Source organism: Vipera berus, assembly GCF_964194415.1.
Source record: "Vipera berus genome assembly, chromosome: 16".
NCBI lineage: Eukaryota > Metazoa > Chordata > Lepidosauria > Squamata > Viperidae > Vipera > Vipera berus.
The window spans coordinates 9,879,957-9,904,496 of NC_138219.1; the positions used below are offsets into that span (position 1 = coordinate 9,879,957).

The 24,540-nt window shown below is 59.7% G+C and overlaps 2 protein-coding genes across 4 annotated transcripts in view; both read right to left on the reverse strand.

The window, feature by feature from the left end:
* Positions 1-6,510, reverse strand: part of LOC308675349 (unconventional myosin-Ie-like) — a 17,064-nt gene extending 10,554 nt beyond the window's left edge. Inside the window, exons 1-8 of the mRNA XM_081340595.1 lie at positions 6,274-6,510; positions 2,689-2,826; positions 2,345-2,434; positions 2,033-2,127; positions 1,850-1,937; positions 1,424-1,513; positions 819-950; positions 478-612 (exon numbers count right to left, since the gene is read on the reverse strand). Coding sequence (XP_081196721.1) covers positions 478-612; positions 819-950; positions 1,424-1,513; positions 1,850-1,937; positions 2,033-2,127; positions 2,345-2,434; positions 2,689-2,826; positions 6,274-6,276 — 771 coding nt within the window. The 5' untranslated portion in view covers positions 6,277-6,510. The remainder of the gene's footprint in view (positions 1-477; positions 613-818; positions 951-1,423; positions 1,514-1,849; positions 1,938-2,032; positions 2,128-2,344; positions 2,435-2,688; positions 2,827-6,273) is intronic.
* A 1,544-nt stretch (positions 6,511-8,054) lies between these two features.
* Positions 8,055-23,982, reverse strand: PI4KB (phosphatidylinositol 4-kinase beta). 3 transcript variants are annotated; one of them, XM_081340604.1, is made up of 13 exons: positions 23,803-23,982; positions 22,105-22,225; positions 18,101-19,029; positions 14,948-15,010; positions 12,904-13,131; positions 12,246-12,473; positions 12,038-12,147; positions 11,736-11,840; positions 11,380-11,503; positions 10,885-11,150; positions 10,566-10,698; positions 9,994-10,114; positions 8,055-9,676 (listed from the first exon to the last, which is right to left on the reverse strand). In XM_081340604.1, the coding sequence occupies exons 3-13, from the start codon at positions 18,998-19,000 to the stop codon at positions 9,495-9,497; spliced, it is 2,460 nt and encodes an 819-aa protein (XP_081196730.1). In that variant the 5' UTR covers positions 19,001-19,029; positions 22,105-22,225; positions 23,803-23,982; the 3' UTR covers positions 8,055-9,494. The 3 variants fall into 3 exon arrangements, with proteins under 3 accessions (XP_081196730.1, XP_081196731.1, XP_081196732.1); XM_081340605.1 differs by having other exon boundaries at positions 22,105-22,222; positions 23,803-23,950; XM_081340606.1 differs by lacking the exons at positions 14,948-15,010; positions 23,803-23,982 and having other exon boundaries at positions 22,105-22,956.
* Positions 23,983-24,540: the final 558 nt, after the last annotated feature.

The following is a 24,540-nucleotide window of genomic DNA, read 5'->3' on the forward strand; positions in this document are numbered from 1 at the left end:
GGAGCATCCCAAGGCCGTTTTCCTGGAGACAAAATGGCATGAGGCAAAAGTCCTAAGCGACTCCGAAGGGACTCGCTGATGCCCCAACTGGCTCTTTTTCCCTGGGACCCAAACCAGCTTCGTTGCCCACCCAGGGTCCGTTCCCCCTGCCCCAGAGCTCCCCCGGGCCTCCCTCCGGAGGAAGGAGAGGCTCTGAGTTAAATATGAGAGGAGAAATATTCACGTATGACAGATGCTTGTTTTTAAATGGGGGGGGGGCAGGTTTGCTTTCCAATCTCAGGGTAGGAAGCTGAGCAGCCTGGAAAGGCTGCAATTCCATCGAGGAATTGGTTGAAAGCAGGTGGCCAGGGATCATGGGGGATGTAGTCCAGGATGGCAGACTCAGGGGTTGAGGAAAGCTCCCCCCACCCTCTCCTCCTGGCTGCATTTTCTCAAAACGGGGGTGCGAATCAGCCCCTTCGGTTCCCACGTCTTTACCAAAGTCTCCTGAAATTCCTGTCGGTCATTCATGTCGTCCACCTTATACGCCGCCGACTGGTTGAGGTAGTAGTAGTAATCCGGGCTGGTGATCCCCAAATTCTCCCGCTGCTCTGGGCTGGCTCCCTCCAGCAGCTGCGTTCACACAATGGGGGCCAAGGAGTCAGGTTCAAAATGCCGCAAGGAAAGACAAAACCTTTGCTCTCTTGGTTTGCAGCAGGGTGCCCAGGACTGACAGCCATGGGCAAGGGTGGGGATGATGGGGCTGGGAGTCGCTCCCATCCAGAGGGTCACGTTCGGGGCCTGCTGGGCGGAGGGACCTTCCTCAGCCACTCACCCACCTGGTAATAGATGTGGAAGTTCCTCTCTCCGGGATTCTGGCTGACCACCCGGGATTTCTCCAGCAGGAAGTTGTAGATTTTGCCGCCGTCTGGCTCTCCACCGCGGCTGAACTGGATCTCAAAATATTTACCCTGGGGGAAAAACAGGGAGGGTCTTAAATTGCCCCCTTTTTGCACTCCTCGGATTCCTCTCTGTTCCTTTTCTGTGGCACATCCAGAATTTTCATGCGCCTGCCTAAATTTTCAATTTTGTGTGTCTGGTGATGGGCTTAGAAACAATGAGGCTTTTACCGGTTTCTTTGGACCCTGTAATTGCCACCAGAAGCACTAGGGGGCAGCACTCATCCAAGCTTGGCTGGTCTCGAAACGCTCTTCAGGGTCAGGCCTGGATGAGTCACCACCAGGAGATCCTGGGGAAGCATTTTGGATTGGAAAGGCCAGAGAAACGAACGCCTTGGTAGGAGGCAGAGCTTTAAACGACTCGCACGTTGTTTCTAAGGAAGGTTCATGGACGTAGAGACGGAGTCACCAGAAGCCAGTTGTGCACACACTTGATAAGATTTAGGATCTGACCAACACACACCCCAGGCCCCGCCAGCACTCACAAATCGACTCGAATTGTTGTTTCGCACAGTCTTTGCGTTCCCAAACGCCTCCAGAAGAGGATTGGATTTCAGGATGATGTCTTTTACATGCTGAAACGGAAGAAATATTATTTATTTTACCTATTTTTATCCTGCCTTTATTCTTTCTATAAGCAACTGCAGGCAGCAACTATACCTCAGACTCCTTCCTCCTCCTATTTTCCCCACAACAACCCTGTGAGGTGGACCAGCTCAAGGTCACCTGGCCAGTTCACGCCCAAGGTGGCGCTAGAACTCCCAGGCTCCCAGTTTCTAGCTCAGAGCCTTCACACGAGACCCAAATGGGCTCCTTCGTGCAAGACCCTCTGCCCGCTGCCAGCCCAATGTGAGCTGGACTGGGGGGGCAGCGGGGGGGGGGCTTATTTCACGCCGGGGCAAGCTGCTCACCTGAACGCCAGGCCCTCCGCCAGACACCTTAGAAATGTAGCCCATGATGTATTTGGCCGCCACCGTCTTGCCAGCTCCGCTCTCCCCGCTAGGAGAGAAAGAGGGGGCGGGAAATCAGGCCTGAAATGAGCTTTCCACAGACCCCCCCCAATTGTCCCCCCCCAGTGAAGCCCCCAGCCTCACCTGATGATGACACATTGGTTCTCCCCATCAATCAACATGTTGCGGTACATCTGGTCCGCCAGGGCGTATATATGTGGGGGGTTTTCGTACTGGGCCTGGGTGAGGGAGAGACACACACGTAGATGGAGGCCCTGAGCATCTCAGCACATCCCGTGGGTAACTAGAGGTCATCTAGTCCAGCTGGACCCAAAATGGAATCTTTGCCGTTCGGAGCTCATTGTCCCCAGGTCCCATTCTGGGAGCAAAGATTCCCCCACATGGGTGCAAAGCAGGGTTTTCCCCCCCAAACACCCACCCCACACACACACTCACCGCCCCCTGGTACATGTCGATTTCCCGGTCTGTGAAGTAAGGCAGCTGCTTGAAGGGGTTGACCGAAATCAGGACTGGCCCGATGTACGTCTTTTTGTTTCCAAGTTAAGGGGCAGCACAAAAAGGGGACTCGGAGGCTCTGAGTTGGGAACAGTGGGGCTGAACCTCTGCCTCGTCCCATCCCCACAGCTCCCTCCCCCTGAGGCTTCCTGCCAGAGGTATACTCCTCTTATACATGGAGGCTCTGCCACTCCACTCCCAATAGGTGCCCGCCAGCACCTTCCCTGGTGCTAATTCTGCCCACAGAGACTCTCCTTCTCCGGGGGAGCCTCGGAAAGGGATACAAAAATGTAGTCGTCCGTGAACCTCTTGCGGAGGTTCTCCACGATGGCGTCTTCGTGGATCTTGGGCAGGAGAACCATGTCGTCCACTCCGCTCTGCTTGACATTCTGCATCTGCCAGTGGAATCGCTCTTTGCTGCCCTGGAAGGCGAGGAGGGGGAAGTTGGGGGGGCTTCCTCCCCTTCCCCCCTTTTAGAGAATCGAGGAAAGAAATGGGGCCCCTTCAAACCAAAATCCTTTTAAAAAGCAGCCACGAGGCCTGACATGCCCATGGTGCACAGCTCTGCAAGCCACATTGGTCTTCAGAACCCGGGGGTTGCCGGACTCCATGCCTACGGCTAAATTTTTTTGGTAGCCCCAGATGGGATTGCCAGTAGCCACCAGGCCACCGAAGGCCCTTGAAACTTTCAAGCATCACTTCAAAAATTTTGGCCGCTTTTGACAATAAATTACAGCCGCAGCCACCAAAAAACTCCCTCCAACAATCAGGACTGTAAAAAGGCCAGAAAAGAACTTTTTGCCAACTGCGAGGGAAAGAAAAGCCTTCCAGAAAATTGTTGGGTTTGAGCTGAGAAACTGGCTAAAAATACTAGCCCTTCATTAGCTCCACCAGGCTGCGATCAAGAGGGCTTGGCTGAGCCTGCTGGACAGGCGAAAATCTCCGAGAGGAGGGGGGGCAGCGCCATCAAAGTTTGCTGTTTCGGGGAGAGGTTTGTTTCTGAGCCGGGGGTCAGCTTGCCCTGTTGCACCCCACATCCAGAGGCAGCCCTTTCTCTCTTGCACCACGAAACCTGGGTGGCCTTTTGGGATAGACTCCCCCCCCCCATCAGCCCCATCTTGGTCTTGCAAACTTTCCCAAAAGCTGGTTGCTAAGGTTTCTTCCTAGCCAAGCCGGGAAGACAATGCCGGCTAGGAGTTGCCAAGCAACCAGCCGGGGAGAAGCTGGACGGACAGGCGCTTCGACTGGCCAATTGACTCTTGGGTGCCCGGAGAGGAGAGCAGCTCTGGCAGAGAGAGAGAGGATGGATACGACCAGCCGAGTGTACGAGGGTCAACCTGCTGTGTGAAGGCGGCCTGGTCTGTTTGGAGCCGGTGCCCTGATTGCCAGTTCAAGACAGGCAGAATTCCTTTGGTTTCTGCTCTTTTCCTTTCCTTGCCATCCTGAGTTTCTTCGCTCCAGGCGTGTGATGAGTTATCTGGGTCTTTGCATCACCTGGGCGGAGAAACTCTGGGTTGGGAAACCGGCTTTCCCTTCGCTGAGGTGGTTTGGGTGCCTCTGAGATCCCCCGCGCCATTGGGAGGGGTGGGAGAGAGAGACATAGGAGACCCCAGGCAGCTTTTCTCGCTCCCCTGTCCCCCACCCCCACCACCCCAAATCTCCCAAAGCAGAAGCAGCTCTGAAAGGGGAGATTGTGAGGCTAACTCACTTTCCAAGCCTGACTGCAGAAGAGCTAACGAGGTTGGCACCTCCTTCTCCAAATTCCAGCCCAGGGAAGGAATGTGAAGTGTATTTGCAGGGCTGACAGGACTCCACCCTGCGCCGAGTTTGCAGCTACCACGGACTGGCAAACAGCCCCGTCTGACTTCAGTGCCCCACGCAGGAATGGGGGGCATCCCCTTGGCTTCCCCAAGACCCCCCTCCCCCGTGGCCAGGTAGATTGTAGGTGCCGATGGAGGAGGAAGGAAGGGGAAGGCGGAAGGGGAAAGGCGAGGAGGAGGGGGAGGATTCACGCTGTCTGCCTCTTCCTCCCACCACCTGGCAGGTCAGCCTCGCCCTTCTGAATCAGCCGGGGGCGGCTTCTGCCACTGTCCCAACCGAAGGGCCCTGCAGAGGCCAGGAAGGGAGGCCCGGAGTCAGCCGGGGGCAGGCAGGCATTCCAGGCCAGCTCCGTCTCAGGCCTGGTCCTACATAATTTGGCCCAACCTGGCTGGACTGGGTGCGCGTCACCTTCCGCGCAGGCACCCGGCCAATGTCAGCCTCCCGTCAGGGCGGCAGTTAAACATTAGCCAGCCGAGGGAACAGACTTTCCTTTCCAGAGGACAGTGGCTGCCAGGCGAGGCTCACCCTTCCCTGGAGAGCCAGGGGAAGCCCAGCCAGCCCCCTTCCTCTTGGACTACAGCTCCCATCAGCCCCTCCCCGCCAAGCAGAAAAATTCAAATCTTCTGGAGATTATACATTAAAAAAGAGGGACATGGCAGGTGAGATGATCTGAAAAAATAAGGTTCTGTTCCCCCCCCCCCCCGTTTGCAGATTAAATTGAAAGCGCCTTCCACTGCACAGACACTAGTAATACCAGAAGGCACTTTGCACATGCTTGTGGTCACTGCTTTTTATTTGCCTGAATCTCGGAATCGACAGAAAGCAAGGGCTTGACTACCGTGGGGTGGGGTGGGGTGAGCCAAAGAGACAGAATTTTGTCCTAGTCAGGGGGAAACACCTGCCCTCCCCACCCCCAGCCCCAGGTCATTCCTTTCCCTTTAACCTTTGCTCCACTTCTCTTGAATGATAAAGCTGGAATATTCCAGCTCTCTGAATCGCAGATTCAGGCCTGGAGGGCGAAAAAGGTCTCAGATGAAGCTGAAGGCCCCATCCAGAAATTTGGGACTGCCAATCCCATCAGCCTCCGCCAGCATAATCAGTGGCCAAGGATCATGGAACCTTACCAAAAATATTTGAAATTTGAAAGAGCTGGTTGATCTGTTCTGTCCTTGGAGATATAATCTTTCTCCCCCTTCACAATAAATGAACCTTATGTCTTCACTGCAACCAGGTATGTGTGTGTCTGTTTGTGTGTCTCTGCCATGCAGCATCACAAACCTTTACTTGGGTGGTACCCTGAAAAGCTCACTGCTGGGTTTGTGCCAGCCATGTGGGCTCCGCGGGTGCGTCTCTGCACGTGTAGCCCCAGTGAGGACAAACTCAGGCAGGCTCTTCGCAAAGCCGTCCTCTGGCAAGCCCCCCCTCCCCCCCTCCCCCCTCGAAACAAAAAATGTCTCCCACGGACCACTTGAAGGGGCGCCTCCCCCGCCAGCCCGCTCCGTCTCGGGATAAGCCGGGCAAAGCGCTGGCGGAGAGTTCTTCCCGGGACAGAGGCGGAGCGAGCCTTTGGACGGGATTCTTGGCCTGAGCAGGGGGCGGGCTGGATGACCTCAAGGGTCCCTTTGAGCACCAAAAGGCGCTGGCCAGCCGGGGCGGAGAGCCGTGGGGCGGCAGGCAGCGAAGCTAACTTCGTCTGTCACTTGACGAGAACTTAATCAGAATAAACAGACTTCTCAGCCGCTGCTCCAAACCGGCCCGCGCCCGGCCAAGCAGGAAGCGGAGCGAAAAACCGGCCCGGGCTGCTCCGGCGCTCAGCTGGCCCTCCGCGGCCGCCGGGGGTGGGGCGGGGGGCGATACGGTGCCTCTCCGCCTAAGACCCCCCCCGTCACGGAACTCGGCGGGTCGGCCGGGATCGCTGGCGGTTCTCTCTCCCCCCTCACCGGGCTGTCCCCCCGCGGGAAGGGGGGGCTGAAGGGGGCGATCCCCCAAGGAGGAGGGTCCCCGGAGCCCACCGGCTTGCCGGATCCGTCGGGCGGGCCAAGACTCACCATGGTGCCAACTGGCTGCGCTCTTCGCCCGCCGCAGCTCCGCTTCCTCGGCGCGCCTTGGCAGGTGGAGGCCGGGGGGGCTCAAGGGGCCAGCATCGCGCCCCCGCCGGGAGCCTCTGCTCTGACACCCCGGCACCGCTGGGAGGGAGGGTGGGTGGGCGGCTCCCCCGGGCCGGAGCGGCAGACAAAGCGCGGCCGGACAGGCTCCGACAGGTAGGCGCTCCGGGTTGAGTTTCGGGCTGGTGCGGGCGGGGGAGCGGGCGGAGGGGCTGCCGGGCGCCCCCTGGCGGAGCGGGCGCTGCGCGCAGGCAGCTGCCGGCCAGAGCTTGGCGCACGCACGCCCCCTGCTGGAGCAGAGTGGAAGTTTCCCCCAAACCGAGTTTCGTTCCGATCCCAAACGGGGCGGGTGTCGGTTTGCTTCAAGAGGGCGCGTGGGTGATTTCGTGCCCCTTCAGACAAACCCTCTGCACGCGACTGCAAGGGCAGCTTTGACGTCATCTTAAACATCTGGACAGAAGAACTAAATCGTCACCAGCTGCTGATGGCGAGAAAGGGAGGCCGGGGAGGGGGGGGGCTTCTGGCTTCCAAACTGGGGTCCAGTCTGCAGAGCAGCATTTCCGCCGCTCCCCACAGCGACACCGTCCCAGCAGGGGGCTTCACCCCAAGCCCACCCCTCTTTCTTAGGGCACGACCCAGACTTCGCTTGTAAGATTGGAGACCTCCGTTCCCTCAATGGATCCGATTCTGGGAAGAGGAACCCAGCCCCGCCCTGGCCCCCCAACCCCTTCCCCACTTCCGCGGGGCCTTAAGAGTGATGCCCCACTGGCCCCCAAAGTTCCCCTGCGGGGACCCCAGCAGGAAGTTGACCGGAAGGCCCGTCTCCAAAAGCTTCCCCCCTCGCCCACACGGAGCTGCTCAGAGAAGCCTCGGCAGGGCAGGGCGCACCGCTAGGAGAGCAAAGACGGGACGGGGGGGGGGGCTTTGCCAGCCGGGGAGGGATCCACACGGGGGGCGAAGGCAGCCACGGACGCTCCTGCAGCGGCCACAGGAGACGTGCAGAGGCCATCCCAGCTGGGCGCATCTGCTTCAGGAAACCCGGTGCACAATTCCAAATCTGACACAGAGAAGCCGGGACGGGAGGAAGAGTTGTACCTTCCTCGGCACCGCAAGGGGTGGCGCTCCTGGACCGCAGGCAGGCAGTTGGCTGGGGGTTCAAAAGCTCCTGCAAGGGCTCCCTCCGGCTCAGCACCACAGCCCTGAAGCAACCCCCCCCCATTTTCTGTCTGATCTCCCACCCAAGCTGTTGCAGCGCCCTGCTCCTCTTGGGGTGAGGGGCGTTGCAATCCATTTAATAAATAAATAAAAAATAAACAAGGCAGCCCACCAGGGCATTGCGTGGGGCACTCCTAACATAACACAAGGAAGGGTTTTTCCAAGTGCAACACCGTGTTTTAGACAAACTTTTAAAGGCCTTATTCTTTCAACTCCCCCTTTCTTTACCAGCTGCTTCTTCCTTCTTTTGTGTGTGTGTGTGGGGGGGGGGGTTGTGTTTATGTTTCTGTGTGTGTGGGTGTGTGTGTTTGTGGAGCCCAGAGGTAATTTAAAAACACCAAGGCCCAGTTAAAGCACCCCGTCCTCCCTTCTCCAGTCCAGCAGCTGTTTCCCACATTAATTATCACTCCACAATTAACAGATTTTGTTTTTTTTAAAAAAGGGGGGGGAGAGCTTCAAGCCTCAGGAATGAGCAGCGATGCGCGCACACACACACACAAACAACCTGGTACAGTGTGAAAAAAAGTTCATGTTGAGAAAGGGGGGGAGATTGGACCAGAGGGGGGGGAGGAGAAAGACAGGAAAACAAGACACCGATGTTGCCTGGTTTTCGGGACCCGTTGCCCTCAAGAGCTGGCAAGCATGAATTCCAAATCTGCACTCAGGCTTTCTTTGGGCCGTGGAGGACCAGTCACAGTTTCGGCGAAGCAAAGGATCAACAAGAGTCTCTCTCCTCCCCCCCCCCGCACAGACAATCGCAAAGGGACCCCTCCTCATGAGAACGGCAGAACCGTGCCCAAAATTCATACTGCAAACGGCTTTTGCATGCTTCCCAAGGAGGGAGGGGTACGTCCTGCACGGAGGTTGCGGGGACCCTTTTCCACAATGGCAAGGGTGGTGTGGTGTGTGGGTGTGTCTGCCTGCAAGGAGACACAGCTCCTGGAAGAGGAAGGGGGCTCTGCTCCATTCCAGGGGGAAGAAACCCTAGAGAGAGAGACGGTGGGAGAAGGAAACTGCTTTGGCCAAGGGCAGGCCTGGGAATCGGGGGGTCTTGAGGGGAAGGCCCATTAAAGGGGGCGATGCTCCCCCAGGGAATATTTGCGGACCCCTCATTTCCTGCAGCAGCGCGGGGGGGGGGGAAGGGGTTGAAGCTTTCACCAATCATCTGCATCCTAAGTTCCCCACCTTCCCCATCTCTGGCCAGGCCAAAATCCATGGGGGGGGGAGACGCCCTGCCAATGCCCCCAGCCCCATTTCAAGGGAGGCTGGAGTTGTGCTTCAAGCAGTGTAGAATTGGGAGCCTTCAGGCAAGAAAGGGAGATCCTTTGCACCCCCTCCTTGCATCCAACTGGGAAATGGGCACAGGGGAGGGGGGCTTCATGACTGACACAAGGTACTCACACACACACACACACATTCTCTCTCGCCCTTTGCGAGTCTGGAGGTGGGGGAGCGCTCCCCCACTGCACGGGAGAAGCAGAGCCCTAAACACCGAGGGGGCCTCTCAAGCCTTCCCAGTGCCCCCCCCTCCCATCTCCCACCTGGAGGGGCTGGAAAGCAGGGGGACACGGAGGAGGAGGGGAACTGTAATACTGAAATAAAAAAGGTCCAAGGAAGGGGGCGCCAGGGGCAGACCGGCCCCCGTTTCTGTCCTTCCTCCAGAGACAAATCTCAACAAGGTCCTTAAGCATGATCCTTCACGGGGGTGGGGTGTGTGGGGGGGTAACCCCACCTTTGCAGTCCAAAGTCTCCTCAGGCTCCTTCATGGGGGGGGGGGGTAACGCCCCTCACCTTTGCAGTCCAAAGTCTCCCCAGGCTCCTCCAGCAGCTGCCTCCCCCTCCCTGGAGGGGCCCAGCCCAGCGGCCTCTGTCCGGTCCACCCTGGACCCTGGGCTGGGAGGAAGAGGAGGAGGAGGAAGCGGCCGGAGGGGAAGGTCCAGCTCTGGCCGTCACATGATGCCGTTGGTGAAGTACTGGAACCCGTCGTAGAGCTTGGTGGTGAGGGAGCGCATGCTGCCGTCCACCAGCTGCTCGATCAGCACTTGCAGCTGCTCCTCCGTCATGTTCATGTGGAAGCGCTCCTTCAGGTTCCGGATGGTGCTGGAGCCGTGGAAGCAGGGCAGCTGGGAGCCTGCCGGGCGAGAGGCCAAGGCAGGTCAGAGGCCAAGAGGCCAACTAACTTTCCCCTCTTCCTTCTGCCCACCCCCGTTACCTCCCCGTTGTCCAGTCCTACTTTAAGAAGTAGTTTTGGTAACTCTCCCTGACGGTTGGAGGGATGGAGAGAAGCTACGCCCCCTCCCCAGCTCCACGGCCTTGTCAGGGGTCTCCAGACTGCACGAAGATTTCGTTTCCCCCATCTTCCCACAGCTCCCTCCCCCCCATAGCTCACGACAGACTGGCACCTGGCAAAGCGGGGACATCCCACCTCCCCTGAGGACCCCGGCCCACCTTGCTGCATGATCTCCACGATCTGCACCACCTTGTCCATGTGCTTCCGGGCAGCGATCAGGCCCTGCAGCATCAGCATCTTGTAGTAGTTGAACATGTCTCCCCCGATGCCACCCATCACCTGCGGGGGGAGTGAGGGGCAAATTGCAAGGCAGGAAGACGGAAGGACCCTCCCCCCAGCCCCCCAAGAATTAGACTCTTCTGCATTATAGGCACTCCTCGATTTATTTCAGTTGAGCTCAAATTTTCTGCTATTGACTGAGACATTTCTGAAGAGAATTTTGCCCCATTTTATGACCTTTCCTGCCACAGCCGTTAAGTGAATCACTGCAGTCGTTATGAATACAGTGGTTAAGTGAATCTGGCTTCCCCAGTGACTGTCGGAAGATCCCAAACGGGGATCACATGATCCCCAGGACACTGCGAACCAGCCGCCAAGGATCTGAAATTTGATCACGGGACCATGGAGGACGCTGCAATGGTTGTAAGCGTGAAGAACGGTCATAATTCACTGTTTTCAGCGCCATTGTAACTTCCAACAGCAGGAGAGTTTCCTCAGTGGCCCCACTTACGTCCACAAACTCGGTGGTCAGCTTGAAGGCCGAGGTTTCGAAACCCAGATTCCGGGGAGAGCTGGACAGGATAAAACCAAAGTCGATGTGGATGATGTGGCCATAGGCGTCCAGCAGGATGTTGCCATTGTGCCTGGGGGAGGAGGAAAAACTATCAGGCCTTGTGGTTTTTGCAAAGGAAGCCCCCTTCCCCCCCCTCGTGTGAGTTTCCTTTAATTTCTCAGAATTAAACGTATCTCGGTCAGGAGACGTTAAGGACCAAGCGGCTGCCTGCGTAAAGGAGGCAGAGCGCCTGCAGACTCGCCCCGCCAAGCCTCACCTGTCCTTCACCTGCAGCAGGTAGCAGACCAGGCAGTAGCCGGCGCAGCTCTGCACGAAGTTGCGCTGGGCGGTGAGGAAGCCCTCGGAGGTGTACTGGCCGTGCTCCTGCAGGAAGAAATCCAGCAGGGAGAGCTGGGACTGCTTCTTCACCTGGTGGATGGAGACGGCGTTGACCACCGGCTCAATCATGCCGCTGTCAGCCGAGATGACCAGGATTTTGTAGGGCTTGATCCAGAGGGGGACCCGCTCCTGCTCCCAGATGGCCTGCAAGGGAAGACGGGAGGGCTGGGCAGACGGAGTCCGAGGGCCCCCCCCCCGGCACAAACCATGACGTGATTTCCGCCCCCCCCACACACACCTGGTCTTAATTCTAAAGGCAGGTAGAGGAGCCCCCTGACCCATCACATCTGTGGTGGAGAAAAGCCCCCCTCCTCTGTTCGCTCGCTTCCTTTCTCCTTCCCTCCCTCCCTCCCTCCCTCCCTCCCTTCCTTACCAGCAGCTGCTTGAGCACCTGGAAGGCCAGTAGCTCCTGCCGGAGGTCGTCCCCACACTTGACGATCATGGAGAGGAGCCGCCAGTTGGGCAGGTGGCCGTAAGGGGAGCCCTCTCGGATCCTCCTGAGGAGAGCAGGGGAAGGCTGAGCCTCGGGCACCGCAGCTGCCCCAGCACAGAGAAACCAGGGCCGGCCCTGCCTCTCCTCTTGGTGCTCGCTCCTTTTCTCTTCGCACCCGCTGCCCCACACGGCACTTTTCAACCTCGGCAACCTTCACTTAGGCGGAACTCTGGGAGTTGAAGTCCCAAGGAAGGGCCTCGCTGACTCCCAAGAGGCCACCCCATCCCCCTCCTCACCTGACCTTCTCCTGCCAGGGCTCCTTCAGGGCGACGGCCGAGGGGTCCTCGGGGTCCCTCTTGAAGGAGGTGGGGGTGTGGGCCAGCTGCTCGGAGAGACGCCGCCTGCGGGAGGGAGGAGAGTTCAGCTGCCGGAAGAGGAAGCCTCTCCTCGTCCCGGCGACTGAGAGAGACCCCGTCTTCTTTCCTTCTCCTTTCCCCGCGGCCCGTGAGCAGAGCCAGGACCGGCCAGCGGGCCGCGAAACCCGGCGACGGGCCAGCCTGCCAGCAGGGCGGGGGTGGGTGAGGGGGGCTCTGCTGACCTGATGTCCCCTGCGGCAATGAACACCGGCTCCTTGCTCTCCTGGCTGGTGATGCTGTCCACCGAGAACTGCGAGATGTTGTCGCAGCTGCTGGCGTGGATCTCGGGCAGCTGGAGGGCAGAAGAGGCAGGCGGCCATGAGTGCCCGAGGGGGGGTCGGGAACGGCCTGCGCCCCGCTTCCCCCCTCCCCCTCTCCACGGCTGCTCACCTCCACCTGCAGCTCCCCAATGTCGTCCACAGACCAGGCCTCGTCGTCGTTGTCGTAGTTGGGCACGGTGGTGAAGCTGCTGGCGCGCTGCTCGTAGGTGATGCCGCAGCCGGGCAGGTTCTCCACCGAGCGGGTGCTGCGGATCCGGTTCTCGGGGATCCGGGCCGGGACGCTCGTGGTGTCGAAGTTCTCGCATTCAAGCACTTCCACATAGATCAGGTAGGGAGCCTGGGGGGGGAGGAGAGAGGAAGGAGATGTGTGGGGGGGTGTCCTTCTCTGGATGAATACAGGTAGTCCTCAACACTAAAGTTACAGAGTCAGTGAAAAAAGGGACTGAGGTCCGTTTTTCACTCTTACGACCGTTACAGCTTCCCTACAGTCACGTGATCTCAACTGAGCAACTGGCATGTGCTTGTGACAGTTGCAGTGTGACCCAGGGTCACGTGATCCCTTTTTGCGACCTCCTGACAAGCGAAGTCAGCTGGATTCACTTAACAATTGCGGCGAGAAGAGTCATAAAATGGGGCAAAGCTCTCCTGATGAATTTCTCCCTTAACAACATAAATCCCGGGCTCCACTGTGGTCGTACGTTGAGGACCCCCTGCGCGCTGCTCTTCCAGAGGAGTGGGAGTGAGGTCCCCGCCTGCCACCCCCTCACCTTGTCCTTGGAGTTGAGGACCACCGCCTGGGTGTGGGGCACCCGCACCACGTGGTGCTCGAAGCCGGCGGAAGGCAGCCAGACCCGGGCGGGCAGCTTGTGGTTGAGCAGGGAGAGCTCGGAGATCAGCCTCTGCGTCTTCTGCTCCTTGGTGGGCAGCGTGGTCAGCCGCTTCCCGATGGCCATCAGCGACTTGATGAACTCTCGCTCGGGGGCCAGCCGGACGGGCTGCGCGGGGCGTTGGAGGAAAAGAGGGAAGGTGAAACCCACCACCTCTCGCACATCTCAGAGCCTTTTGCGGGGAATCCCCTCCCTCCAATTGCGCCAGATGTGCTGCAGGAGGACGACAGGCTCAGCCAAAGGGGAGCTGTGTGGCCTCCTTCCCCACCCGGGGGGGGGGGGAAGCAAAGTCCTTGCAATGAACTCTGAACTCAACCCCAGACTTGAGAGCGGGGGGCTTGCAGAACGCCCGGCAGGAGGAGAAAGGAGGCGAAAGGAACCGGACGTCCTCTTTAGCCCCGCCGAAGGCTAGGCTGACCCTTGCGCTCCGGACGTCCTGGGCTCTGAACACGCGCCCACAGGATGGAGAGCTCTGGGTAGGACTCGCACCCTCCACTCATGCCTTTTTCCCCCGCAGGAGCCTCCATTTGCTCCCCCACCAAGACGTGGGGTGGAGACCACCCGGGCACGCTCGAGGCGGCCAGCCACACCGTGCCCCAGTCTCACGGGTGGGCAGCTGCCCGGCCCCGAAAGGGAGGCGCCCTCCTTGATTGCCAACTTGGGCCCCAACGAGCAGAGGACCCTCCTGACCCAGGACAGCGAGGGAGGGGCTCCGCTTCGGACCTGAGCGTGGGGAAGCCCCTTTGGTGAGCAGGCGAGCAAGGCAGCTGCAGTCCTTTGGTGCCCGGCTGGGTCCCCCCCAAGAGCCACTGCCCAGCTCCCAGGGGCCGCCCGTGGCCCTGCCAGTGGAGCCCTCGGCTGCTGGCAGAGCTGAGGCCAGTGGAGAAGCTCAGGGTGAGGATGAGGCCCCCAGAAGCGATGAAAACTAGGGGACCGAGGAGAGCTATTCAACGCCAAAAATCAGGGGCAGCTCTCCAAATCTCCCCACCCTCATAAAACCTCCCCTTCCACCCAGTAAGTTTATTGACGTCTATTTCTGTTAGCATCAACCTCACGCCCACCCTGGAAAGAGGGATGAATCCGGAAGAAGGAGAGGCTGTGATTTGCGGAGGGGCAGGAGGAAACGTGGTGGTTGAAACCCCTTGCCAAGCCCCCAATGATTTTCTCCCCGTTTGCCAGTCCCTCTCCCTGCGTCCCATCTCACTGCGGGGGGGGGGGAGAAAAGTAGAGGTTTGCAGAAGGAAAAACAAAAATTGATTGGCGCGAGTAAAAATTTCAGCAGAAAGAAAAAAAACCCGATTCTTAATTTGAGGCGGCAAAGGAAGAGCTGGACAATTCGTACCGAACCCAGGACATGCTAAATCAAAAACAAATCTCGGGTCCCCCAAAACAGCATTTCCTCTTTTTTTTAGGACAGCCACTGGCTGGGTTTCTGCAGGCCACTGGTGGGAACGGCCGAAAGAGAAAACTTTGCAAACTTTTAGAACTTTGCGATGCAATTCAGATCACACAGGGAGACTCACAGGCACGGCTGTGAATCAGAAGATTGATCATAATGAAGTGCTGGGAGGGGAATCCTAAAAAAGTGGGGGGGCTGGGCTGCGGGAGAAGCAGCTGAGACGTTTTTGGAGAAAGCAGGGGCTGTGCTGGGCCATGCAGAATTCCTCAGAGCTGGGCAAGCACATGACAGAGTGGTATGGGGGGGTTTTGGGGGGGGCTAGAAGATGAGAGAGGCCCAGCCCCCAGCAGTGCAGGATCTGGCTTGCAAGGAGGGGGCGGGGGTGATCTGCCTTGCTGGCGTGTGTGATGCCAGGCTGTGTGATGCCAGGCTGATGAAGGAGAGTCACGAGAGAGGAAATGCTGGTCGCAAGGGGGGAGGGGGGACGGAAAGAGGCAGGCAGACGGGTTGAGGGGGGGCACTTACGGAACAAAAGGATCTATCGGAACAAAAGGATCTATCGAGACTTTCGGAGCTCGATGACAGTTCCTGGGAAATGAATGAGAGGGGAGGGGGCGGATGGATTTCCAAGGGGGGAGGGGGAGGGAGGAAAGTTGAGGAGAGAAAAGGTGAGTTTAAAATCAGCTCTTCGTATGCAACCCCCCCCCCGTCCTGCTCCCCTCCAACTGCACCCGCCCAAAGAAGTGGGGTGTGGGGCCTGCCGGGGAGGGGCAGCCTCTCTGGGGCCTTAAAAAGCTAGACTGCCCCTGGACGGGGAAGCTCCACCAGCTCTCGGAGCCCGACGGAGGGCCAGGAAAGGAGATCTCGGCCAGGGGCCCTTCCCCACTGGTCTAGCAGGGAGAAGCAAGAGGCCTGGGGGCCGGGGTGGGGCCCAACGAGCTCCCTGCTGCAAGGGGGAGAGAGATGCGAAACTGCCTGCGGGTGGCCTTGGCTGGTCTAAACCAAAGGAAGCTTTGAATGGGGGGCAGGGAAGAGTGGAAATAACAGAGCAGCACCCACTGGCCTTTGTAAACCAGCATCCAAACCAACCCCCCCCCTGCAACGTTGGCCGACAAAGTCCCAGGAAGGAAGATCCCAGGCTGGTCTCCCCTGGAAGGGCCCTGCCTCCCCCTCCCCCCTCCTTCCCTGCTGGTTTCTGCATTCCCACCCCCCCATCCTTCCCCCCCCCCAGGAGAACTGGGGCCTTGCGGAAAGCAGTTGCCACACTTCCTCCAAAGTGCCACGTTTCCGGTTGAGCCACAACTTGACAGGTGAGGAAAGCAGCCCTGTGGACTCTGCCCCGCCTTGGGTTCCTCCCAGGGCTCACCAGACGCCCCCCCCAGGTTGCCCCCCCAGGAGGTGGGGGATTCCCCTCTCCTGACGCAGCCCTGACCCCCCCCCCCGACCCAGGGGCTCAGACTGAGACACCAGAGATGCAGGAAAGGGGGCAAGGAACAAAACGAAGAATACTTTTTTAAGAAGGGAGGAAGGAAGGAAGGAAGGAAGGAAGGAAGGAAGGAAGGAAGGAAGGAAGGAAGGAAGGAAGGAAGGAAGGAAGGAAGGGGAGGGAGGGAGATTCACCAAATCTATTTTCTCTTTTACTTTTTTATATCTCATTCTCCTATGACCAACTCTCATGAAAACCACCTAACCCTCCAGGCTTCCTCGCTCAGGCAACTGCTAGATGGGCAGGATTCCAAACCCCATCGTCCCCAGCTGGCTCAGCACCCATCCCTCGGGGACAGACGCCGCTGCCCTCCAAGCAAGCAGGAAGTGTCTGGGTGGGGCAGATGCCCTCCCCCCCCCGGCTCCTCTGACTCAGCCTCCCTGCGGCTTTCGCTGCCAAAGGGCACCTGTGGGTGTGGGGGGGGAGGGGAGGGCCCGGGCACAGTTTGTCCCAGGACAAGGAGCTGGCTTTGATGAGGGCCACCCCCGGGCTTGGCTTTCGAGGGGGGACTGGGCCCCCCCAAAGAGGACCACGAAGGAGCAAGGCAACCTTGGATCAGATTTTGAGACCCGGTTCAGATTTAACAATCATTTGTCTCTCAGCCTGGCCTACCTTACAGGGCTGTTCTGAGCCACAGCCTGGCTGGTTATCAGAAGAGGAGAGAGAGAACCAACATTTTTAAAACGCTTTTTTGCTTTCCAAGCTAGCTTTCAATCCTTTCCCTTCTCGGCTATGGAGACTGTCCCGGAACGGCCTTAAGAGTTTTGGCCGGCCTTTCGGATCGCCTGGGCCACCCAGGGGTCTCCACTGCACGGAGAGCAACAGCCGCAGGCGGGCACAGCGGCCAGGCCCCGGATGGGCTGCCAAGACCATCATGAACAGGCACGCCAGTTCCCAGTTGGCACCCGGCATCCGGCTCTCTATCAGCCCATTGTGCCCGGCCAACAATGAACTGGCCGGGAGTTCAACAGGGAGAGTGCGGAGGCCCCGAGGAGAGTCGGCTGAAGCCTGCCGTGCGCATCCGAGGATGGAGCCCCCCTTCCGGCCTTGCAAGGGAAGAGAACAGGGTTCAAGTTTCTCCCTGCTTGGCCTTAGGCAGCAAAGCCGGCTCCGACCACGGATGGCTCAGCCTAGCCTACCTTACAGGGCTGCGGTGTGGAACAGGCAGGACCGCAGGGCTGGGTATCGGAAGCGGGGAGGGAGAGAGAGAGAGAGAGAGAGAGAGAGATGGCACTATTTACATTTTGGGGGGGTCTCCAGAAGCCAGCTGACCAATTCAGGGGCTGCCCCTTAACAGCATTGGAAGGGACTGTGGAGGTCATCTAGTCCACCCCACTGCTCAAGCAGGAGATCATCTCAGACAGATAGCTGCCCAGTCTCCTCTTCTTCCTTCTCCTTCTTCTTCCTCTGCCCCGGCAAGGCTCTCCCATCCACCCCCCCCCGCCCCAGCTCTCCTCTGCAGGGGTGGCGAAGAGGTTCAACTCAGGTATGAAATATTCACCTGAAGTTCTGCCCCATCAGGGCTGTTTCTCCGGCTCCCTCGGGGGACCCAGAAAGCAGGTCAGCTCCTGCGCGGAGGCCCCGAGGCCAGGTGGGCGCTCCAGGAACCGAGAAAATGCCCACGGCTTTTCCTTTCTGACAAATGTTGTTTTATTGTTTTTCTTTACGTGTGAAATTTTCACACTGCCCACCTCCCTGCAAGGAGACTGTGCTTTCTGCTAAGCATCACAAGGAAGTGGCCAAGGGTCAGGATTTTCCCTCCAGGCTGCAACAGTGGCAAGAAAACGACGTCACGGCGTCCAACTTCATGTGGACTTCAGACACAAAGGAAGTCGGAGGAGACGGACCCACAGCCTCCCTTCGGCGTGGCGCAAGCACACCCGCCCCACAATGCCTGAGCCCACACCCACACAGATCACTCTCCGGCCACAGGATGAGCCGGTCCCTTCCGAAGCAGGAAAGACGAGAAAAGGGAGTTCACACACGCATCAATGCGCCCGTTGGGGTTCACGCAACCCCTGGGCCTGTCCCACCAGCAGCAGCCCAGTAAAGCGACACACGACCTCCTCCGTGAGCGATTGATGCCACAAATCCCCCTCGACAGAGAAGCCCCCACCCACCCCAGGAGGGCCCCTCCCCCACCCCGCCTGCGAAGGAAGCCCAGCCGGGGCCCGGGAGGGGGGGGGGCTTACCTCATCCTCGTTTTCCACCTTGGGGTTGCTGGCCGTGCGCTTCAGGTTGCTGGCCAGGCTGATGCTGGCGGTGGCGTCCGACTTGGAGCGCTGGTGAGTCCGCTTGGTGGGGGACAGCCCGGCCTCGGGGGCCGGGACCAGGGGGGGCAGCTCCCTCCTGCGGGGGGCCGGCTTGAGCTCGTCGGAGAGGATCAGCTTGCGCAGCTTGGTGCCGCGCGAGTGGCGCTGGGTGGAGATGTGCATGTCGGAGGAGTAGGCGCCCAGCAGGAGGGCGCACTGCAGCGAGAAGTTGACGCTCTGCCGGCAGCGGTGCACGATGTAGGGCTTGATGGCGTCGCCCACGTCCTCGTCCATGTGGATGTACATGTTGAGCAGCTGGGGCAGGTAGAAGTCCACGTCCTCCTTGCGGAAGCAGAAGAGGCGGTTCCCGATGTAGGCCTGCACGCCCGGCTCCTTGGAGTTGTAGAGGTAGGAGATGGCCATGGAGACGTCGAAGAGCTTGGACTCGAAGAGGCGCAGCAGCCAGGACTGCTTGGCCGAGTTGTTCCTCTGGCGCCGCCGGACCCCCTTCACTGAGTTCGGGGGGTGCTCGTCCTCCTCCCAGATCTTCTCGGGGGGGTCGTCCAGGCACTTGATCTCACAGCACTCGCCGTTCAGGCCCGGCCAGCGGCCGCTGGCCTTCCTGTCCTCAGGGCGGACGGAGCCGTCTGGGGAGACGCAGTGCATGGACTTGACCTTCTCCAGAACCTCCTCGCAGGCCTTCTGGGCCACCTCGGGGTCGATGACGGCCAGCTCGCCCACCCCTTCCGTGATGACCCCTAGGCCCTCTCCCTGGGGGGCTGCGGTGGCCTCCGCCGGCGCCTCCTCTGGCAGGGGTGTGTCTGTGGCCGAGTGACTCATGTCCACGGTGGGCCTGTCCTCTTTCACAGCTGGAGAAGAGGGGAAGGGGAACTCTTTTAAGGGCCCGAAACCCACTTTGGCCACCCAGAAGTCAGGCGTGGCTGCCATCTTTCCTGACTTCTCAGGACACCCAGACGGACGATCAGCCGCTGCCTTCGGGGGCCGACTCTGTAACTTCAAACTGATCATTTTTAAGAATAAATTAATAAAAAAGAACTGGGAAGGAAGAACGGCAAAACACTTCTGCTGGGCCATCTAGAAGAAATTTTAACTTCCTCTTGGCGACCGGTGTGTCTATCACAAGACTGCCCTAAAGCAGCGGCCTCCGCACTGTAAGACGTGTGGACTTCAACTCCCAGAACCCCTCAACCTTGGGCAGAACCAGGCTGTGGACAGACTCAACTCTGCCGTGCCTTCATGGGGCCTGAGTGCACCAGAGGGCGGACCCATGGAGCAGAGCTGAAGGGTGTCATTCAGAGAACCGCCCCCCCCAAGAGGGAACAGCTTGTTCCCACATGAAACCTCCTAACCTGGCATCCTGCAGATGCCACGTATGACCTCTGGGCATGGATGTGGGCACTCATCAACTCCTGAGCATCCTGAAAAGGACCCAAGGTCAGGGACACACACACACACACACACCCCCATTTCCTTTTCCTCCTAACTGGCTCAAAATTAGAAGCCAGAAAAGGAGGAGGAGGAGGAGGAGGTTCAAAAAAGAGAGAGGAGACTCCAAGGTCCTTAGTAGGTGGGAGAAGGAGGGGGAAGGCCTTCACGGCCCAGGACTCTGCCAAAACAGGGACCTTCACCCCAGCTGGGTCTCCTTCCAGACCCTCAAAGAGGAGGTTTTTCCCCCCTGTATTTAAAACACAAGGCAGAGCTGCACTTCAAAGCTCATCAGTTAAAATAGATGCTCTATTTAAAGGGATTAAAATATCATCCTCTTAAGCGCATCCGAGGAGGCCGGCCCTGAGCCTCTGCCAAGAAGGCCCAAACTGGGCCAACCTGAAGACGGGTTCACACGCTCCAGCACGGTACAGGTGAGAGGTGGGAGAAAGCAAAACGAAGCGTGTTTGGATCAAGCGAGGCCCAGCCTGGCTCGGTCCCGCGGAGACCCCCGTTTGGCTTTGAGAGCGAGGAGCCAGGCGGCCCCCGTCCCGGGATTAAACTCAGCCCCACGTTTAATCCTGCTCTTTCCCGAAAGGGGCACAGACGGGGTGTGTGTGTTTGCTTGCAGTCAGGAAAATCTATTTAATCCACTGGGGGACTTTTTCCAGGTTCCGGAGATGCCGTCTGGTCCCTGGGACCAACCCACCCACCGCAGGGCTTTCCACCTGTTGGGGTTTCCCCCAAAGCCCCAAATGCAGGCGCCTCATTTCCAAAGGAGCCTCTCTTAGGGCCAAGATTGTCAGGGGCAGGGACCCCTATGCCCCCCCCTTCCCACCCAGGGTGCCTCCCCCCCCAAAGAGCTGCCCTATGGGAAGATGGGCAGCCGGTAAACTTTATAAACGGATAAATGGCCCAGAGAAGCTGAACTCAGCAGCTCCAGGTAAAGCAGAATGATTTCCTGAGTTCCAGACAAGGCTCAGTCCTGCAAGGGTGTCCACTGGATGCTCTCTCCACCCTCCTTACAGGTACAGTGCTCCCAAACAGAGAGGTTCCACCGCACTACATGAACAATAAAAAGCTTCCAGTCTTTGTTTTTTTTAAGCCGCTTTTAACTCACAAGCCTTGCTGAGTTTTAGAGCGAGGCTGTTTGGAAGCTCTCCCAAGTTCATTACACGTTGCAGGAGAAGACCGCCGGCCTACGCAGGCGCCCCCTCGCTCAGACATCTGCACACATCTGGTTCCCATTACAGGGCCTGCCTTTTTCCTGTACTCAGCACTTTGCAGACTTCACCTACGCCCCTTTTCCCCCAAAAGACCCAAGGTGCACCCTGGGAAAGTATACCTCGCTCCCTCACTTCAAGGGCTGGTTGGGGGTGGCAGGGGGAGCCGGGGGGGGGGGAGAGGGTCAGGGCTGTAGCCTGGATTAACAGTGCAGTTGGTGGAACACAACAAGCACATTTTCTCTTTTAAGAACAAATGGCCGCTTAAAAACAAATGAGAGGCCTCTTTCCGTTCACCCCAGGGTGCTCAAGAGGCACCAGAAGCTTGCGCAGTCCTACAACCACCTCGACCTCTTCTGCTGCATCCTTCTTCTGCCCTACTTCCCCTGTTTATCCATCTCAGGTTTCTAGCCCTCATGCTTTGCATCTCTCCTCTTTCTTTTGGTTCCCCACCCCTTGGTGGCAGCCTCTCCCTCCCAAATTGGCAATTCAAAAGAGAAGGGCCCCCCCCGTGCCCAGCGGCAAACCCACCCAGAGCGAAAGACAATTCTCTGAGCATGAAATTGGAACTGCATCCCTCCATAGTCCCCATCCCACCCAGCTGGGCAAGATGAGTCCAAGGCTAGATTCGTACCCTCCATCCAGTTCCCCCCACAGATCTTCGGCACCGGCTCCCAGGTGCAACCAAGGTCAGACAGCTGCTCGGTGCCCGACCTTCCCCTGCAGGAGATGCCCCACAGCCTGGCGCCCATTAAAGGAGGCACTCAGGCCACCTCTGTTCTCTCCTTGGGGAGAGGCAGCTGAACCCTCAGCCGTGCACAGCCGCTCGGAAGGAAGGACGGGGGGAGGCCTTACCTTTCCCAGGCAGAGCGAGGCGAGTCTGGGCAGGATCTGCCATGCTGACTCACAGCAGCCTGGGTTCTCCCATGGCCCCTGCCAGCCCCTGCGTCACCCACAAGCGTGCGTGTGGGAAAAGCACTTGGCTGGGCACTCCTCAGGCGGGGGCCCTCTCCTTTGAACCCCACCTGTCTGAGGCAGCGGGCGACACTGGTCCCTCCGCACACTCAGCCCTGTCTCTGTGGCTCGCAAACCACAATTTGTGGCCAGAAACTCAGCTGGCTTGCTGAAAAAGCGGGGCGCAAGGGTGATGCCTGACCCAGGCCAAAGCGGAGACTCCTGCTGGCTGCTACTTGGGGAGGCCTTTAAACTTACTCAGCCCATTTAAGGGGGAGTCACGTGAGAGGCATCCTGAGAGGCTGTCAACCCGTCACTTGCCTGTTTCATTTCTATCTTCTGGGCCCCGCTGCCTGGTTCAGACGTGCGTCCACGGCACCGGTTGGGGCAGCCATCTTTCCAGGACTGGCAAAGGGATTCCGCACGGTGCTCTTCAGAGCTGCTGGGGAGAGGAGAAAAAGAGAGACTCGTCAGGAGAAAACGGGAGTCTCGAGGGGTCGCTCAGCTGCCAGTCTCACTCCCCCTCCCCAACTTTTGGCAGGAGCCCTGTAACTCAAGATCCCTCTTGAAAAGCAGAAATCCTGGAAGGACATTTGGCGCACGCAACTTGCAGGGGCCCCTCCTTTCTGTTGTGGAAGGAGAGAGGAATTGCTTCCCTTTGGCAAAGCAGCCGATCCGGGTTCAAGAGCCAAATCCAAGCTGGCACGCGTTCACACGACCCGATTCCCCGCTTTAAGATGAAGAACCTGGGGGGATTTTCACAGGGCAAGCCGCGGACACGCTCGGGGTGACGTAAGCTCTCTTTGAGTGGGGGATCCCTTTTGGATCTCGCCCTTCACTCCCCCCCGCAAACCGGCTCCCTGCACCTGTTTGGCTGGGCAGCATCAGGCAGGCCGTCGCCACCCCAGAAGCCAATTTGCCTCTTCATAAAAGCCAGGATTATAATTAAGGCTGCTTTAAACACACTCCCAAGCTTGCTTGGTGGCATTCAGATGCCGACTTTCAGAGGACGTCCCGGCATTAATGCAGAATACTGGCAGAATCGACAACAATGGGAATGGCCGCCCCCGCCACGGGCTCCAAAGAGCAGCCCCTCAAAATAGGGGATTTCCATCCACACCGCCGGCTCCTGCTTTAAGAGGCGGGGACTTCAATTCCCAGAATTCTCCAGCCCTGCCCCACGCACCCCCACCCTGCAGGGAGGGGCCTCCGCCTCCAAGGGGCGACTCCATCCCCCATCCCCTCTCCCCAAAGCAGGGGCACCAGGCGCCGCGGCGGGGCGGACTCCAGAGCCCATCGCTTTGCCGCTGGGGGCCGCCGGGAGTTGAAGTCCAGGGGCTTAAAGCTGCCAAGTCGAGCAACGTCGGCCCGGAGCGTCTCCCGGTCTGCCAAAAGGGCCCCCTTGCCCGGGCTCCGCCAACCGGCCTCCTGCGCACCACCCCGGGCGAAGGGAGGGGAGGGGAGGGGAAGCCAGGAAGCGGCTGATGGGCTTGCGGGTGGCCGGGCAACGGGGCCCCTCCTGCTCTCGCCCGGGGAGGAAGCGGCGCCTCTTCCGCCGGCAGCGGTTTTGCAAGAGAGCCCGCAGGAGCCGCGACCCTTGCAACCCCCCCCCCCGCCTGCAACCCTGGAGTCCCGGGGGGGGCAGCGCCCAAGGGGGCCGGAGGGGAGGGGGAGACCTGGGGGAGGGGCAGGGGTTGGGGGGCGATCGGGGGGGGAAGGGGGCGAGGGGGGGTTGCAGAAGGGGAGGGGTCTCCGCTCCAAATGCCCCCCACCCGCCTTGCGGGGTCCGGGGGGGGCAGAGAAGACCCCCTTCCAGGCAGACAGGGGGGGCAGGCGCTCTCCAGCTGGCGGGACTACACCCCCCATCGCCCCCTGCCCCGCGCACCAGCCCCACCCCGCGCGCCCCCGCCCAGGCTCCAGGGGGGCGAGTCGCCTCCCTCCCCCGCCCCTCCCCCCCAGCCGGAGGGCCGGGTGCCCCGAGGGCGGACTCCAGAGCCCATCGCCCCCCGCCGCACTCACCGCGCCGCCGCCTCTGCCGGGCCCGGCCGGGCTGCCCTTGCGCCGCCTGAGGGTCCTGGCGGGGCGGGGCGGGGCCGGGGCGGAGGGGGAGGAGGGGTCGGGAGGGGGGGTCGCGGCTGCCCGCGGGGGTCCCGCTCGTCGCCCCCCCGGATCCTGCGAGGCCCCGCGCGACGAGGCGGAGGAGGGGTGGCCGCGGCGGTGCCTGAGCCGAAGGGCCGAGCGGTGCGCATGCGCGACGGTGCTCTTCTTTCCCCCCCCCCGGTCCCGGAGCGGCGCTTGTGCGCAGGCGCGCGCGAAGAGGCCGGCTCTGCGCTGTTTCTCGGCGGGGACGCGCGTCTCGTCTCGGGTGGGAGGCGCTCCCCCCACCCCGCTCCCACGTAACCCTGGAACGCTCCCCCGCCGGGCCCGCGTGCAAGATGCGCTTCAAAGTGCAATGCTTCCAGAATTAATTCCACCCCCCAAAAAAGTTGGGAGAGGCAGCTGAAAAAGGGGCGCAGTTTGCGCGCTGGGAAGAGCCGTTGCGGGCAGGGCGGGCCCCCCCATCCACTTCCACGCATTTGGAGGATCCTGTGAATTGGGCCGGGGGGCAGCACCGCGGGGGCGGGGGTGGTTGCAGAGAGCCGAGGTAGAGTGCGCCTGGCTGGGGCAGCTCCATTGTCCCTGCAGCAGATGAGATGCCCCGTTTTATCAAAGGCACCCAGCGGGTTGCAAGAAAACAGCCGCTTTTCCTCCCTGCAA

Coding starts and splice junctions, on each gene's coding strand:
- PI4KB (XM_081340604.1), bottom strand. CDS start 19,000: ATGAGTCACTCGGCCACAGACACACCCCTGCCAGAGGAGGCGCCGGCG. Junction 15,011..18,100: donor AGGTGGAAAACGAGGATGAG/GTAAGCCCCCCC, acceptor TTCATTTCCCAG/GAACTGTCATCGAGCTCCGA. Junction 12,148..12,245: donor TTGGGGAGCTGCAGGTGGAG/GTGAGCAGCCGT, acceptor TCTGCCCTCCAG/CTGCCCGAGATCCACGCCAG.